This window comes from Rhinatrema bivittatum, chromosome 1 (genome assembly GCF_901001135.1).
Source record: "Rhinatrema bivittatum chromosome 1, aRhiBiv1.1, whole genome shotgun sequence".
In the NCBI taxonomy this organism is placed as follows: domain Eukaryota; kingdom Metazoa; phylum Chordata; class Amphibia; order Gymnophiona; family Rhinatrematidae; genus Rhinatrema; species Rhinatrema bivittatum.
Window position 1 is genome coordinate 546,416,521 of NC_042615.1, and position 17,036 is coordinate 546,433,556.

Here is a 17,036-nt window from a genome sequence, read left to right on the forward strand (position 1 = left end):
CAGAAGAACTTCTTGCAGAGCTCTCATCCCTTTTAATGGCCAGAGCAGTTGAGCCTGTTCCACCAGGGCAAAGAGGGCGGGGATTTTATTACAGGTTCTTCCTGATTCCAAAGAAAGCAGGGGGACTCAGTCCCATCCTAGGCCTGAGGGCCTTGAACAAATTTCTCCAAAAACAAAAGTTCAAGATGGTTTCCCTGGGCACCTTGATCCCTTTTCTGCAAAAGGGCACTGGATATGCTCCCTTGATCTGAAGGATGCATACACCCACATCAAGATCTTCCCTGGTCGCTGGAAGTATCTCATATTTGTGGTGGGAAAATATCACTTCCAATATCGTGTGTTGCCGTTTGGCCTCACGTCAGCCCCACGTGTCTTTAGAAAATGCCTAGCCGTGGTGGTGGCATACCTGCGCAGGATGAGAGTACCTGTATTCCCTTAGCTAGATTATTGACTAGTCAAGACCATCTCTCAGGAGGGGCCATCAGGTCCATCTGCTTGACCATCCGGGTGTTGGAGTTACTAGGGTTTGTCATCAACTCCCCAAAGTCCCATCTCAGCCCATCACCTCAACTGGACTTCATAGGAGCCCTGCTAGATTCGGCTCAGGCCAAGGCCTTCCTGCCTTATCAAAGGGCCATCAACCTTATGATCATCATGGCAGGCATTCAACGGAGCCAGCAGGTGTCAGCTTGGCACATGTTGAGGTTGTTGGGCCACATGGCCGCAACAGTTCATGTCACTCCCTTGGCATGCTTGTATATGTAGGTAGTCCAGTGGACCCTGAGGCCGCAGTGGTGTCAGGCCACACAGAGCCTCCAGGATTGCAATCAATTCACCCTGCTGCTCCAGGTCTCTTTGTCCTGGTGGCAGGTAATTCCAAATCTGGAACAGGGAATCTCTTTTCGAAGCCCTCCTATCCAAATTGTCCTAACTACAGATACGTCCACCCTGGGTTGGGGAGCTCATGTAGATGGGCTCAGCGCTCAGGGTATCTGGTCTGCCCAGGAACACTGTTGCCAAATCAGTTTCCTGGAGCTCCAGATGATCAGATACGAGCTATGGGATTTCAGAGATTGGCTGCCCAACAAAGTTATCCTGATTCAAATCTATAACCAAGAGGCGATGTGGTATGTCAAAAAGCACAGAGGTATGGGTTCATACCTTCTGAGTTAGGAGGCAGTTCAGACATCATCCTGGGCTCTCTCTCATAGGATGGTGTATCTTCGCAGAACGGAGTATACATCAGCGGAGAGACTGAGTCGTGCCTTTCAATCCCACGAATGATCTCTGGACCAAGGGGGTTACGAATCGGATCTTCTGCCTCTGGGGAAGCCCAGATGTGGATCTATCTGCAGCCCCTTGGAAAAGGAAGATTCTTCAGTTCTGCTCCCTGTACAGGACAAGTGGCAAACTAGCCTCAGACTCCTTCACCTGACATTGGGTCGAGGGTCTTCTGTACACATATCCTCTGACTCCATTAGTAGCGAAGACTTTCTTGAAGCTTCTTGAGGACAAGGAGGTCTGTGATCCTCATAGCCCCTTATTGGCCGAGACAGGTCTGGTTTCTACTCCTGCAGGAGTTATCCATCCGGAGACCAATCAGTCTGGGGACTTCCCCAGATCTCATCATGCAAGATCAAGACAGGTTGCAACATCCCAACCTTCAAGACCTGTCACTCACAGCCTGGATGTTGAGAGGTTAGTTTTGCAACCACTCGATCTCTCAGAGGATGTGTCTCAGGTCCTGGTGGCTTCTAGAAAATCCTATGGACTGAAGTTGAGGAGATTTTCTGTCTGGTGTGAGCAGAAGACCCTAGATCCTTTCTCTTGCCCCACACAAAAACTACTTGATTACTTTCTACACCTATCAGAACCTGGCTTGACGACCAACTCTGTTAGTGTTCATCTGAGAGCAATTGGGGGTAGATTTTAAAAACATACGTGCGTGCGCTACCCGGCACGAGCACATTGATGTGCCGGCATGCGCATGTTATAAAATCCGGGTCAGTGCGTGCAAGGAGGGTAGAATTTTGTAAGTTTTGCGTGGCGACACATCACAGCCTTTCCCAGTTTCCTCCCAGTCTGCTCCAATTAAAGAGCAGACTGGGAGGAAACTTCCCTATCCCCTACCCTAACCTCTCCTCTCCTCTCCTCCCCTCCCTCTATCCCTATCCTATCTACCTTTGATTTTTTTTATCTTACCTGTTGCTCCTCCAAAGGAGCAATAGCAAGTTGCATGCGCTTCCCTGGCACAGCGGCAAATGGCTGCTGTACCGGCACCTCAAAACCCGCCCCCTCAATGTGGTGTTAACTCAGCTGATGAAAGTTCCTTTTGAGCCACTGCACTCCTGTGACCTGAAGTACCTGATCTGAAAGGTTCTATTTTTGGTGGTGGTCACTTTAGCATGCTGGGTCAGCAAGCTCAAGGCCTTAGTGACTTATTCACCTTACACTAAGATTTTCCATGATAGGGTAGTTTTGCATACGCACTTTAAGTTCTTGCCTAAGGTGGTGACAGACTTCCATCTTAACCAGTCCATCATCCTGCCAACATTCTTTTCCAGGCCCTATTCGCACCAAGGCAAACAGGCCCTGCGCAGTTTGGATTGCAAGAGAGTCTTAGCCTTCTGTCTGGAGCAAACAGGAGCCCATAGACTATCCACCCAAATTTTTGTTTCTTTTGATAGAAATAGGTGGGCATTGCTGTTGCCAAACAGATGTTATCAAATTGGCTAGCAGACTGGACTCCTTCTGTAATACCCAGGTGGGATTATCTTGGGATCCATGTCAAGGCTCAGTCTTTGAGCCATGGCAGTGTTGTGGCCCACTTGCAAGCAGTCCTCATGAGAGAGATCTGCAGAGCTGCAATGTGGAATTCTCTTCAGCATTCACATCTCACTATTGCTTGAATAGGGTTGGCTGATGTGATAGTAGGTTTGGCCAGTCTGTCCTTTGGATCTTGCCTGACGTGTAGAACCCAACTCTCTCCTGCCTAGGGCCCGTTGTTTGGGTTCAGGCTGTCTCCCCTGTTTGTTACCAACAACACCATTGTTATTGTGCCCGTTGGCACCTAGTTTGGGTATCTGTTGGTCCCTTTTTATGTTGGGGGACAGGCTGTAGCTAGGGATTCACCCATGTGTGAGGGATACCATCCTGCTTTCCCTCAGAGAAAGCAGAGTTGCTTACCCGAAACAGGTGTTTTCCAAGGACAGCAGGATGTTAGTCCTCATGAAACCTGCCCACCACCCCACAGAGTTGGGTTTCTCCTGTTTTTGTTTCTTATTAATTCTATATTATAAGACTAAAAAGGGACCCCATGTGGAAGCCTAGTATAGGGCATGCTGGGCTTACTCAATGTGAACAAGTCAAAGTTCTAGAAACGTTGACATAAGTTTTCGTGTTGGGTGACATCATCAGAGTCCCATGTATGAGGACTAACATCTTGCTGTCCTCTGAGAACAGTTCCGAGGACAGGTAAGCAACTCTGCTTTCTGTGCCCTTCCCAAACATCGTCTCACTTGTGGCATCACAGATGAGATAAAATCATCACACCAGAATAGAACAGTAATTTATCCTTTTACTAGTATTGTGTAAGTAGACAGTAAATCCAGCCAGAATATTAAATGGAAAAAGTACAGTAGTGAAGTATGATATAAACGTGCAGCTTTGCAACTTTGCAGTGCAAAAATAACACTGGTATGACCTATTAGCCAAGGTAATCAACATACTCATATGGATAGGAAAAAAAAACCAAAAAATAGAGAATGCTAATAGAGGTTGGGAGGAAAGGCAATGAAATATACAACTTTTAAAAATTGTCTTTACTCAGAAAGGGGGAGGGGGGAACAGATCCACCCCACTGTCACTAGTTTGTAAAGGGTGAACCCTGTCCCAAACACAAAAATGCGTGGGGAAAAATGTCATAAAAATGAAGAAGTCCCTTTTGATGGTGGAACTGGCTAGTGATACACCAAATAGATGAGCACTCTCCTGGGGAGCTTCCCCAAATGGTTTATTTGGTACTAAACAGAAAGCTGGCCTGGTTTCAGTCTCTAAAGGAGAAAGACCATAGTCCACCAGTTTTTCTTTCCCAGCAAGGGTTCATGCTTGACTTTGGCTGAAAAGATGAAGCAATTATGATGAGATACTGAATTTGGGGAAAAAAGGCAAGGAAATAAACCTTCTCCCTCCTCTGCTAAAATAGTCTCTGTTCAAAGTTTAGATTACTTAACTCAGTCTCTTAAGAGGGTGACCCATCCATCTGCTCCTGGGCCTGGATATCTCTGGAAAAGCAGTCTTTGTCTCTCAGCTTCTAGCTTCTCTGTCTCTTGTTGGGATTTTACTTGTAGCTCGGCTATCAAGCAAGAACAACTGTCTGTCTCTCTCTTTCCTCAGAGTGCAGATTCTGTCTTTCCCTCTCAATAATTAGCTGTTCAGGAGAAGAACTGATTGCAGAACTGCCAGATACACTCCTCTCTTCCTGGCTCCAGCTCCTGGCTGTTCCCATCCCTCACACACAGACAGAGCCAGCCAATTTGCACCTTTTCTCCCTTAAATAGTCTCCCAGCATTCCTTTGGCTTCCTCCTCTGCTGGTTATGTAATGCTGTTCTCTGGGCAGGCTAAACAGTACAGCCCTTGTCCCAACTTGTTAATAGTGTAAATGCTGGATGCTGGTTCTTGCAGAACATTTGTCATTCACAGAAGAGCACACAGGGATTTTGATGTATTTTTATATTCCTTCACTTTGGATGCAGCGGTTTGCAGTCTCTGCAGGCTTGAAAAACCCTTTATGACAGGTCCAAAACATATCACTCAGATCCAGAAGCAGCTCAGTGAACACTGTAAGGCTCCAACACATGATAAGCTCATGGGGGGGAGTAATTTGGTTTATAGGAGCTTGTTACACCTCCATCGGTGCCCCTTTTTGTTTGGATAACTTGTGTACATAAAAAGTTATAAATGCAAAATTTGTGTTTAATGGTGGTAAAATTACAAAACTCTGCTTTTGCATGGGAAGTCCAAAATTATCTGCATGAAAGCTTTTGAATATCTGCCTTATTGTATTCAATAAATGGCTAGTAGTCAGTTAACTATTATTCCAATTTTATTGTCTTAGAAGCCTGTAAATTATTTTTGAAATTATGTGAATACCACAGGCTATCTTAATTCGTTGTCTATAAAACCGGGGAGGTCAATATTCAAAGACCCTGTCTGGCTAAGTTTTCAAGTTACCTGGACAAAACCCAAGATTTGAATATTTCTCCCCGCTGTCCCAGTTCATTTTGTCCTGGTAACTCATTACTTGCACAAAATTGAACCAGATATAAAAAGACGGTGACAGGCATTCCAGAGGTGTGGCTATATTTTAGCTGGTGAGCACTGATAATTCAACATTAGACAGGTGAGTGGAAACCTTATCTAGGTAGGTTCTGCTGAAATATCTAGATAACTGTACCCAAATAACTTTCCTTCTCATCAGCTCACTGAATATTGACCTCCTGGTGTTATACTGAGGATGGTCAACAAACACTTAAAGCTGAAGTACTACCAAAAATGTTTGCTTAAACAAAAATCCACTTGTCAGATTTAAATAGTTTACACTCCCCTCTTCCACAATCTTATTTTTACATTATTTCTCAGGAGAAATAAGGGCTTAGGGTAGCCACTCCTACCATTATGAAGCAGAAAAGGATCACAGCACTGCTGGTGGTGATTCTTAGCAGAAGTCCATGCTGGCATCACACTGACCTGGGAAGGGGAGGGGTGGGTAAATGTGCCCTCTCAGGGGCTGCAAGCAGGGTATCTTCAGGAATATGTCAGGGCTATAAATATGCAGTATCTGCATATATTTGGTTCAAGATCCAGCCTAATTTTGCATACCTTAGTGATTCCGAAAGCTGGTTTGCAGTCCTCGAGGACTGGATTTCTACACCACAGATGCAGGGCATCAACTTAACCTGGTCAGGGAATGAATGAACTCCTGGAAAGAGGTGTTGGAGAACTCTGGATGTGGCCATAATAAGAGATGTAAACCTTTTGTTCTGAAATGTAAACATGTAAGAAACTCAAGATATAAAAAGATCAAAAGAAGACACCATAGGGCCAACTTGAAATGGGCACGTTATTGATGGCAGTCTATAAAAATTACTGCCTTCCCTTTTAGCAATTTATGGTATTAAAAAACCAAAAAAAAAAAACCTCTGCTGCATAAATAGGATTATAAATTTAGTTCAAGAAAAATAAAAACTTTTACAATGTACACTGTCACCTAGAACAATCATCTTTGTAACAGCTCACAGCAGCGCATTTGGTTTTTAAAATGGAGGTTTCATTCTGCTTGTGCTGTATTTAAACATTTTCAGGAAACTTGAGCTGGTTGAGAGAATGTTTGGAAAACCGAGTTGGTGTCAATGGTTTGGACAAAGCTGGAAGTACCGCCTTGTACTGGGCATGCCACGGTGGACACAGAGGTACTGTTGAGAATCTATCGGCATGACGTTTCGATTTTTTTCAGCCTCTATTTTTGTTAACTTAGGCAGCTTAGGCTTTATACCAATCTGCATATTCATTTCAGTTTGCACAAAATCAAATATCAAAGCTAGAACAGAAAGTTAATAGAATTTTTTAACTGTTCTATTTTTCATCTGTTTTTCCCTGCCATTTTTATCTCTCACCCTATACACCCCCACTTAACCCAGGCACTAGATCATATCTCATTTCACAGTGCAGACTAGTTTATGTGAGATTCACCAGCAGGGTTGCCAAAAATTCTTCTTCTTCTTTTTTTTTTTTTTTTACACTCATTGTGCCAGATTGTTATTAACCACCTGATTTTGTTATGGATGTATCTTTTTCCTGTTGACATTTTGTGCACAGCTAGACTTCGTATACTAGTGCTCTCCTCTTTATGTGTTGTAAGGATCCCTTGGTTTTCAGGATTGTTTCAGCCAAAAAATTACCACAGCAGGTTTCCCTTGCCTATGTATGAGATCCGTCATGGTTAGGTAGGGCCTTCTGCACCTAGCCTTTTGTTGCCTTGGCCATGCTCTCCAGCCAGGCCAGGGCTGACCTGACCAGCAATGGCAGAGTCGAGTGTGGAGGGTTTCAGGATACAGTTATGTACACTTTCTTGCAGACAATGAGCGCTACTATAGGAGCTGCGCCTTCTTGCAGTCAGATGTGGTCTGCGCAGAAGGTTTGAAAGGTGCAGGCAGGCAGACGGAGAACACCTAAAGCTCATATAACAGCCAAGACACAGTCCTTGCCCCCTTAGTGCTGCAGCCTCTCAGAACCTGGGCTATAAAGCAGAGCATAATGTTCGGTTAAAGGCTGTGTTAAAGTTGTTAGCAAAGGTTATTGGGCACCAGGGGGCAACCTGGGAAATAATAAAGTTCACAGTTTCTGTTTGGACTATGTGGTTGAATCTGTCTGAGATGGTGCCTTGCCATTCCTAAATAATCAATCGATGTAAAAAAAAGCCAAAACACTATAACGCGACATATGGCAGGAGGCCCAGGCCCAGCTGCAGCTGCTCCTCAGACATAGGCTCAGTCACACTTAATATTTTCATTCATTTCAAATTATTTTTATAGACATATGTTTTGCTTCTTCCTTTTTTTTTTTTTTTTTTTTAACTGAAAGGGAAATAGATCTGCGTCACAAAACAATTTAGAAAGAGAAGGACAAATTTTGTACCAGAAATGGAAAATAATAGTATAGCATATCAAACAAAATAGAAATAGGAGATATTGTGTGGCAGGATCAAAACAATGTGCTGGTATTCTCTATGAAATTCTAATATTTGCATAACTGGGTTTTTTTTTCCCTACTTCGAGGTGGTATTCAGCATTTTTAAAACCAGGATTTCAATTATTGGTTTCAGTTCTCCATTACAGTGTCCAAAGGGAGTAACAGAAGATAGTGCACGCAGCAAAGTACTTTGAGGTATACCTCTGCTGTGCTTGCAGTGTGCATGCAGAGCCCTGGAAATGCTCTAGCTTTACATAGGCTTCCTGCTCCTGGGCTGTTTAACTGAACACAGAGAATAATGTTTTGCCATCTGAAGTGGCTCACACAGCATGAACTGACAGTAGTAAAGGGTTTTCAGTGCATAGTCATAGGATGGTAGCTAACCCATGGACCTAATTAGATTTCCTTGACATGGATACAGTAGAGGTGGTAGAGTCAAAAATGCCAATGGAATCCAAGACGGTATGGGACAATCACAAAGGATCTCTGAGAAGCAGAAAGGGACAGTAAAGCTGAGGAGGAGATGAGGGATGGACTGTCTGGTGTTTATCTGCCGTCATTGTTCTGTTTCTGTAAGTACAAAGGATCCTTTGTACTCAGTTTTCAAGAAACAACAAAGTAGTTTAAGAAGTAGTTTAGTAGAAGCATTTTAGGAAGATTGATTTCTGCTATTGTATTGCTTTATATTTATTATTTGCTGCATTATGTAAGCTATATATATGTTTGTATTATGTAACTTTTCATTGTAATCTGCTTTGATATATTTGAAAATAAAATAAGGGAAGCCAGATACCAGCTGGGGCTTGTGGCATTGTGCCAGAGGCAGATCTGAGTGACTGGATGGTCTGATTGCTACTAAACGAAAGCACAACTGTGCAGTACTGCTGACTATGGGGTAGCCAGGTTAGTTCCAGTAGGCTACTACTCTCCAGAAATCAACTAGGTTGAGGCGGGCAGGCTGGTGGTGGCGGGCAGTCCATGGGGACCTAGGAGATCGAATGTAAGGGCAAAGCTTCACTGGTTTTGACAGTAGTTTTAGACTATTACAGAACTAGCGGGTAAGACATGGAGAATGGGAAGGAAACAGGGTGTTGGATTAACTATGGCATTTTGGGTCCTCATTTACCCAGGATGTATATATGTGCCTCACTGTAAACCGTTCTCTACTTAACAACAGTAGAGAAAAGATTATAAATAAATAAATAAATAAATGATAGAAAATACAATGAGTAAAACAAAAACTAACTTGGATAAAAGTGATATCCTACAAGCGGCTATGGATTCTACAGCTGGTATTTGGAATATACTGTATCCCTGCCGTTGAGATGAAAATAACCGGACAGACTGGATGGGCCAAATATTTTTTACCGTCATCTAGCATCTTACTATGTTATGCTTTAATTCACAAGGAAAGTTTGTAATTTTACTAAGTTATTTCTGTTGTTTTTATTTAGATGTAGTGGAAGTCTTGCTTGCACAGCCAAATATTGAACTCAACCAACAGGTAAGCAGATTCCTGGGTCTGCAGAGTCTTCCTTCTCAATTGGACTGAATGAAGGGTTTGAGCCACATCTTTTAAATGCTGTCCATTCCTGAGACCTGGTAAAAGTGTACTCATTGGAGCTTCACATTCTGGGATCTATTTACAAAAGAGTAGTAAAGAATTTAAAGGTGAACTTTAAAAGCCAGACGCATGCATTAATTAGGGGATGCGCAAATATGTCAGGCTCACACGTGCCAAGTGAATTGTAAATGCTGCCGAGATATGTCCACTTAAAATTTGGCACACGTGTGCACGGCCAGGTTATTTTTTAACATGAACACGTATGTTATAAAATGACCGCATACCTGGGTGCGGGCCGACACATGCGTGCAAATGTGCACACTCACACCAGTTTGAAAGTTACTGTCCCTATGCGTGATAAGGCCAGTCGTCACCTGTTAAAATTTAAGGTGATCCCCCTTATTCACTAAAGAATAAAAGCTCAAAACCTTGTCCTGTGAAAATGAATTTTTTTTTTTTTTTTATAATTAAAAGTTTTTATTAGAAACCACAATGAACAAATGTAAAAATACACTATACAAATCTCTAGCTCAGTGGTATACGCTGAGGGGCGGATTTTAAAAGGCGCGCGAATAGCCTACTTTTGTTTGCGCTCCAGGCGCAAACAAAAGTACGCTGGATTTTAGTAGATACGCGCGGAGCCGCGCGTATCTGCTAAAAACCTGGATCGGCGAACGCAAGGCTATGGATTTTGTATAGCCGGCGCGCGCCGAGCCGCGCAGCCTACCCCCGTTCCCTCCAAGGCCGCTCCGAAATCGGAGCGGCCTCGGAGGGAACTTTCCTTTGCCCTCCTCTCACCTTCCCCTCCCTTCCCCTACCTAACCCATCCACCCGGCCCTGTCTAAAACCCCCCCTTACCTTTGTCGGGGGATTTACGCCTCCCAGAGGGAGGCGTAAATCCCCGCGCGCCGGGCCGTGACCTGGGGGCGGGTACGGAGGGCGCGGCCACGCCCCCGGACCGCCCCGGGCCGTAGCCACGCCCCCGTACCCGCCCCCAAAACGCTGCCGACACGCCCCCGAAACGCCGCGACGACCGGGCCCGTCCCCCGACACGCCCCCGACACGCCCCCCTCGGAGAACCCCGGGACTTACGCGAGTCCCGGGGCTCTGCGCGCGCCGGGAGGCCTATGTAAAATAGGCTTCCCGGCGAGCAGGGCTCTGAAAATCCGCCCCTGAATGAGGGAAAAGGATACAATATTTATTTATTTATTTATTGATTGATTGATTGATTGATTGCGTTTTATATACCGTCATTCGGAAAGGCCATCACAACGGTTTACAAAAGCTCAAAATGCAAGATTTTTAACAATTGAGCAAAAAGGGATAACAGGAAGTATATTAAACAAAGGAGAGATATTCAATTGCAAAGATATTAACTGGCATTTGCACTAAAGGTTGCACTAAGGGGTGCACAAAATGTAGGGCCCCTTTGTCGCTCCCCTTCGGCGGGCGGCGCCTGGTGGCAGGGCGCCTTTCAACGGTCAGAGATGCCCCTGGTGACTGGGGGGGGGGGGGGGGTCGGGGCTTCCGATCGGGTCTCTCCCTCACATTGCAGTTCTATTGTTTTTCCTATTCCAGTTTCAGGTGATATTTTTTCTTCACGTCTGTTCCCATGGCGATGAAAAAGGGCCACAGGGCGCCCCTAAATTCTTAATTTTATGGGGGGCCCATTTCAAAGCGAAGGACTGCTGCAATATCTCTTCTTGAGGTGCAGATAAAGAAATATTCAGAATCTCTGATTTATCCCAATTAATTTTAAAGCCCGATGCAGAACGAAATTGTGACATCTCACTTACAAACTCCCATAAAGAGATAGAGGGATTCACCAGTGTAAATAAAATATCATCGGCAAATAGGGATAGTTTAGAGGAGTAATCCCTAACCTGAATCCCAAAAATCTGGGGGTTGACCCTATTGTGCTAAGCAAAGGGTTCTAAAAATAATGCTAATAGTAATGGGGATAACAGCAACCCTGTCTAGTGCCACGCCAGTCGGGATAGGCATTCAAGTAGCCCCCATTGACCTGTATGCAAGCTTTGGGGGAATCGTATAATTTGCGAATCCATGTGATAAAAAAGGGCCCAAATTGCATTTTCTCCAATACCTTAAATAAATAAGGCCAAAGTACAAGATCAACTGCTTTTCCACGTCAACAGTAAGCAACAAGAAAGGAATCTGTTGTCGACGGGCCCATCATATTGAATCAACTATTTTGCATACGTTGTCTGAAGCCATCCGCCAGGGATGAAACCAGCCTGATCCGGATGAATTTTATGAGATATGAAGCTATTCAGCCTGTCTGCGAATATTTTAGATACAATTTTTAAGTCAATATTTATAAGAGAAATTGGGCAATAGGACCCACATGCTATGGGGTCTCTATCTGGTTTAACTATAATAGTAATACCAGCCAAATGAGAGCAATCATCTCATAAGGCATTAAACATTTGTGTCAAAGGGGGGACAAGTACTGAGAAGAATTTTTGATAGAAGCGAGCTATAAAGCCATCGAGGCCCAGTGATTTGCCATTTTTTAACTGTTTTATCGCGATGGAAACTTCTATTTGAGATATCTCTTTTTCTAATTGAAACCGTTGGGCTTCCTCTAGCACAGGAATCAAAACTCTGGATAAAATGTGGCCTATCGCATCCGGGACAATGGAGGCATTAACATTATATAAATCTGAATAAAGTGCAGAAATCTTGGGCAGATATCCTTGTTAGCAGTCAACATGTTACCATGCTCTTATTTGAGTTTCACTATATTATTTTGTAGTTGTTTTGCTTTCAATTTATTAACTAATAATTTACCCGCCTTGTTCCTCCCTTCATAATTCTTCTGATGAACCAATTCTAATTGGTGAGCAACCTTAGCAGAGTCAGGCTCACCCAACTTTGTTCTGCAGATCTGCAATTGGCGAGGACAGGTTTGGGAGGACGTTCGCTTATCCATTTGTTCCAAATGAGCTATTTGCCTCATTAAAGCTGATGTATCCTTCTCCATTAACTGCTTAACATAGGAGGCCCTGGCTATTAGCTTACCCCTCATGACTGCTTTTAAACAATCTCATATGACTACAGGGGACATATCCCCAGTGTCATTGAAATCCAGGTAGTCCTGATTATCAGCCTGGAGTTGATCCACAAATGTCTCATCTTCTAGTAAACTATTATTAAACTCCTAAAAGAGTTGGCCCTTATAGTCACGAAAAACTAATGACATTTATATAGGTGTGTGATCTGACCAAGTAAATGGTTCTATATCTACAGCTGATACTCTATTCATAAGCCCTTTATCCAAAAACAATAAGTCAATTTGTCATGGGATAAGAGATGATGTCCTTTCGTGGATTACAAACTGGTTAAAAGACAGGAAACAGAGAGAAGGATTACATGGTCAATTTTCTCAGTGGAAAAGGGTAAACAGTGGAGTGCCTCAGGGATCTGTACTTGGACTAGTGCTTTTCAATATATTTATAAATGATCTGGAAAGGAATGTGATGAGTGAGGTTATCAAATTTGCGGATGATACAAAATTATTCAGAGTAGTTAAATCACAAGCGGATTATGATACATTAAAGGAGGGCCTTGCAAGACTGGAAGATTGGGCATCCAAATGGCAGATGAAATTTAATGTGGACAAGTGCAAGGTGTGCATATAGGGAATAATAACCCTTGCTGAAGTTACATGATGTTAGGTTCCATATTAGGAGCTACCACCCAGGAAAAAGATCTAGGCATCATAGTGGATAATAATTTGAAATTGTCGGCTCAATGTGCTGCAGCAGTCAAACAAGCAAACAGAATGTTAGGAATTATTAGGAAGGGAATGGTTAATAAAATGGAAAATGTCATAATGTCTTTGTATCGCTCCATGGTGAGACTGCACCTTGAATACTGTGTACAGTTCTGGTCGCCGCATCTCAAAAAAGATATAGTTGCGATGGAGAAGGTACAGAGAAGGGCAACCAAAATGATAAAGGGGATGGAACAGCTCCCCTATGAGGAAAGGCTGAAGAGGTTAGGGCTGTTCAGCTTGAAGAAGAGACGGCTGAGGGGGCATATGATAGAGGTCTTTAAAATCATGAGAGGTCTTGAACGAGTAGAGGTGGATCGGTTATTTACACTTTCAAATAATAGAAGGACTAGGGGGCATTCTGTGAAGTTAACAAGTAGCACATTTAAGACTAATCGGAGAAAAATCTTTTTCACTCAACACACAATTAAGCTCTGAAATTTGTTGCTAGAGGATGTGGTTAGTGCAGTTAGTGTAGCTGGGTTTAAAAAAGGTTTGGATAAGTTCTTGGAGGAGAAGTCCATTAACTGCTATTAATCATTTTGACTTAGGGAATAGCCGCTGCTATTTCTGGCATCAGAAGCATGGGATCTTCTTGGTGTTTGGGTACTTGCCAGTTTCTTGTGGCCTAGTTTGGCCTCTGTTGGGAACAGGATGCTGGGCTTGATGGACCCTTGGTCTGACCTAGCATGGCAATTTCTTATGTTCTTATGTAAATATGATTTGTGAACATTTGAGAAATAAGTATAATTTCTGGATCTAGGATAATGGGATCTCCAAGCATCAACAAGACTACCCTGTGATATAAACGCCCTAAACAGAGCACGATCACTAGAGGAGACCGAGTCAGATCCCAAAGAGTTGTCCAATTCGGGATTTAGTGTAATGTTGCAATCACTGGCTATCAGTAGATAGCCCTCTGATCATGTGGATATAATCGCTCCCAGAGCAGAGAAAAAAAGAACCCTGTTTCATATTAGAAGCATATAGGTTTACAAGTGTGTATTTCTCACCCTCCACTATAATCACTGATATAAGGAATCTAGCATGAGGATCCTTATAGCAGGAGACAAAATCAAAAATAAAATCCTTTCTAAAAAGGATCCCTACTCCTGTATATTTGACCGTTTTAGAGCATGCTGTCCAAAATTGAGAAGGATACGTATCTGAACACAGTAGACATTCATATCTGCTTTTTAAGTGTGTCTCTTGCATCAACGCTATAAAGACCTGCATTCTGTTCAAATCAGAAAATAACAGCTGCTGCTTATGATGAGAATTTAGCCCTTTAACATTTAAAGGTAAAATTTTAAGGGAGTCATACCATAATATAAATAACAAACAACCATTAGTGGGAAGTCGATGCTTATTATAACAAGATCCCCTATTTTAAGCAAAGTTAACCCCAGATTTCCCAGCCCAGGATCGCTAATATTCCCCCCCCCCCAGGAAACTTTGTTCATGGATACCAATCTGAAGAACCCACCCACCCAACCCATCCCCCCCTCCCCCCATGAGGAACCACCTAAGAAAAATTGCAGTTCCATACAAAAGATAGGAGGATTAGCTATAAAGGACCTCGGACTCCCAACTCACCAGGCTACTATGACTGATAGCCTGTAGCCATTGTTCAAAGTAACAAAAACAAATGGTAAAAGCCAATATAAAAATGGCCTATTAAACAGTATATCTCACGCAACTAGAAAGCCCAACCAAGTACGTGGTTGGTTAACCAGGATATGCGTAACAGTTAGAGAGGACAATTGCAGCAATATCAGGTATTATCTGTGGCAGTACAGCTCCCTCAGAGTTTCTCTGGAGGTGCCTGACACCCATGCCGACTCGCTGAGATGTGCTCGGAGGTTGCTGGACACTAGCCTGCACTGTATAACCAGCTTCTTGCAGAATCATTGCAGCTTCAGCAGTAGATTGCACCTGATGAGAAGAGCCTTTGAAGGAAAACCAAAGCCCGAACAGATGAAGCCAATGATATTGAATGTTCTCCTTGCAAAGAATGCTGGTGATAGGTCTCATCTCTTGCCGCTTCCAGAGCATGATGGGCAAGAGGTCTGCAAAAATGAGAATTTTGTGGCCTTCCCACTGCCCATGCGGTTATTTTCTGGCCAGGTTAAACACCTTATCTTTGATAGCATAACTATGAAAACATGCTATGATATCGTGAGGTCGGTTCGCAGTTTTGGGACCCAGAGAACACTCTCGAGTTCGATGTTGACCCTGTTGTGAAAAAGCCATGCTCTCCAAAGAGGCCGCCTTAGAACTACTTGATAGATGTGCGCCACTATCGCCATACAGTCAAGGTACTCTGGGGTCTCTGGTACCCCTTGAAATCTCAAATTTGCCTGCCGTGATATTTTTTCCAGATCCTCAACCTTAGCGGTCAATGAAATATTCATTTGCAGCGTTTTATAGTCACCTTTCAGGCGGCAAATCTCTGCAGCTTGGGATTCTCTGGCAGACTCGAAATCGTGGTCGCCAGCCCATCTTGGAAATCTCTTCTTTTATGACACCCATTAAGTCCATTAATTCTTTTTTATAATTTTTGATATTTGGGGAAGGTTGGAAATTAGTTGCGAAATTCAGCATGGAAATTCTAGATGGCATCATGGCCTGGTTCTAAGTCAGTGCAATTTTCCACCGCCATTTTCTCTTTCTTGGCCTCCAGGCTGCTATCCAGTTTTTGGTACGAAAATTTTCAGAAATCAACTGATTTCCATTTAACATCTGCAAGTTGTCATAAACGAAACTGGTAAGCTGGGAGGGAAACCGTTCAAGTGATGCCAGAGATATTGCTAAAATTATCCTGGCGAGGTGAGGAGCTCTCATTTAAGTGTCCGATGGCCTTGGTGACGTCATATCCTCCCCGTGCAAACTGATTTTTAACCTAGCTGTAGGTTTACCATGTAAATTTAAAGATTCTGCAACTAAAGAGTGAAATAGCTGCCAGTGCTAATATCTCACATCATCAATGAAAAGCTGATGTTTAAGGCCTCTAAATGTCTTTTTTGTTTTCTACAGGATAAGTAAGGGCCTTGTAGTGTGTTACCAGACTGCAGCTGTTTTACGTTTTTTGGAATTAATTTCATATATAAAATAGTTAATATTTTGTGTTTCTATAATTAACATTCTTAATACATGTTCAAGGATTTTATTCATTTGCAATAAACTCCAAATGACTAAATTATGTTACAAAGTTGGAAAAATCTTAATTAAAATAATAAAGTAAAACTAACTTAATCCATTGTGGGGCGGATTTTCAGAGCACTGCTCGCGTAAATCCGCCCAAAACCAGGCGGATTTACGCGAGCAGGGCCCTGCGCGCCGGGAAGCCTATTTTACATAGGCCTCCCGGCGCGCGCAGAGCCCCAGGACTCGCGTAAGTCCCGGGGTTCTCCGAGGGGGGCGTGTCGGGGGCGTGTCGGGGGCGGGCCCGGTCGTCGCGGCGTTTCGGGGGCGTGTCGGCAGCGTTTTGGGGGCAGGTACGGGGGCGTGGCTACGGCCCGGGGCGGTCCGGGGGCGTGGCCGCGCCCTCCGTACCCGCCCCCAGGTCGCGGCCCGGCGCGCAGGAGGCCCGCTCGCGCGCGGGGATTTACGCCTCCCTCCGGGAGGCGCCTGGAGCGCAAACAAAAGTAGGCTATTCGCGCGCCTTTTAAAATCCACCCCTGTGTGTACTATTTTATATATACATACCAGTGAATGTATGTGGTGGACTATCATATGATACTTGTAAAATTTAGCACCCTTTAATGAATAGGCCCCTCAAAGTGTGTGCAGATAGGAGAGCCAAGCATAGGCATCTCCAGTCCTCAAGTACTGCAAACAGCTTAGGTTTTCAGGATATCCACAGTGAAATATGCATGAGAGGAATTTACATACACTGCCTTCGTTGCATATGTCACGTGGATATC

The 17,036-nt window shown here is 43.7% G+C and overlaps 1 protein-coding gene across 2 annotated transcripts in view; it reads left to right on the forward strand.

Moving 5' to 3' along the window:
• OSTF1 (osteoclast stimulating factor 1) overlaps positions 1–17,036 on the forward strand; it is a 118,666-nt gene that overhangs the window by 82,911 nt on the left and 18,719 nt on the right. For both annotated transcript variants that reach the window (XM_029616140.1, XM_029616149.1), the window contains exons 6-7: positions 6,364–6,471; positions 9,205–9,254. In XM_029616140.1, the coding sequence (XP_029472000.1) occupies positions 6,364–6,471; positions 9,205–9,254 (158 nt within the window). The remainder of the gene's footprint in view (positions 1–6,363; positions 6,472–9,204; positions 9,255–17,036) is intronic.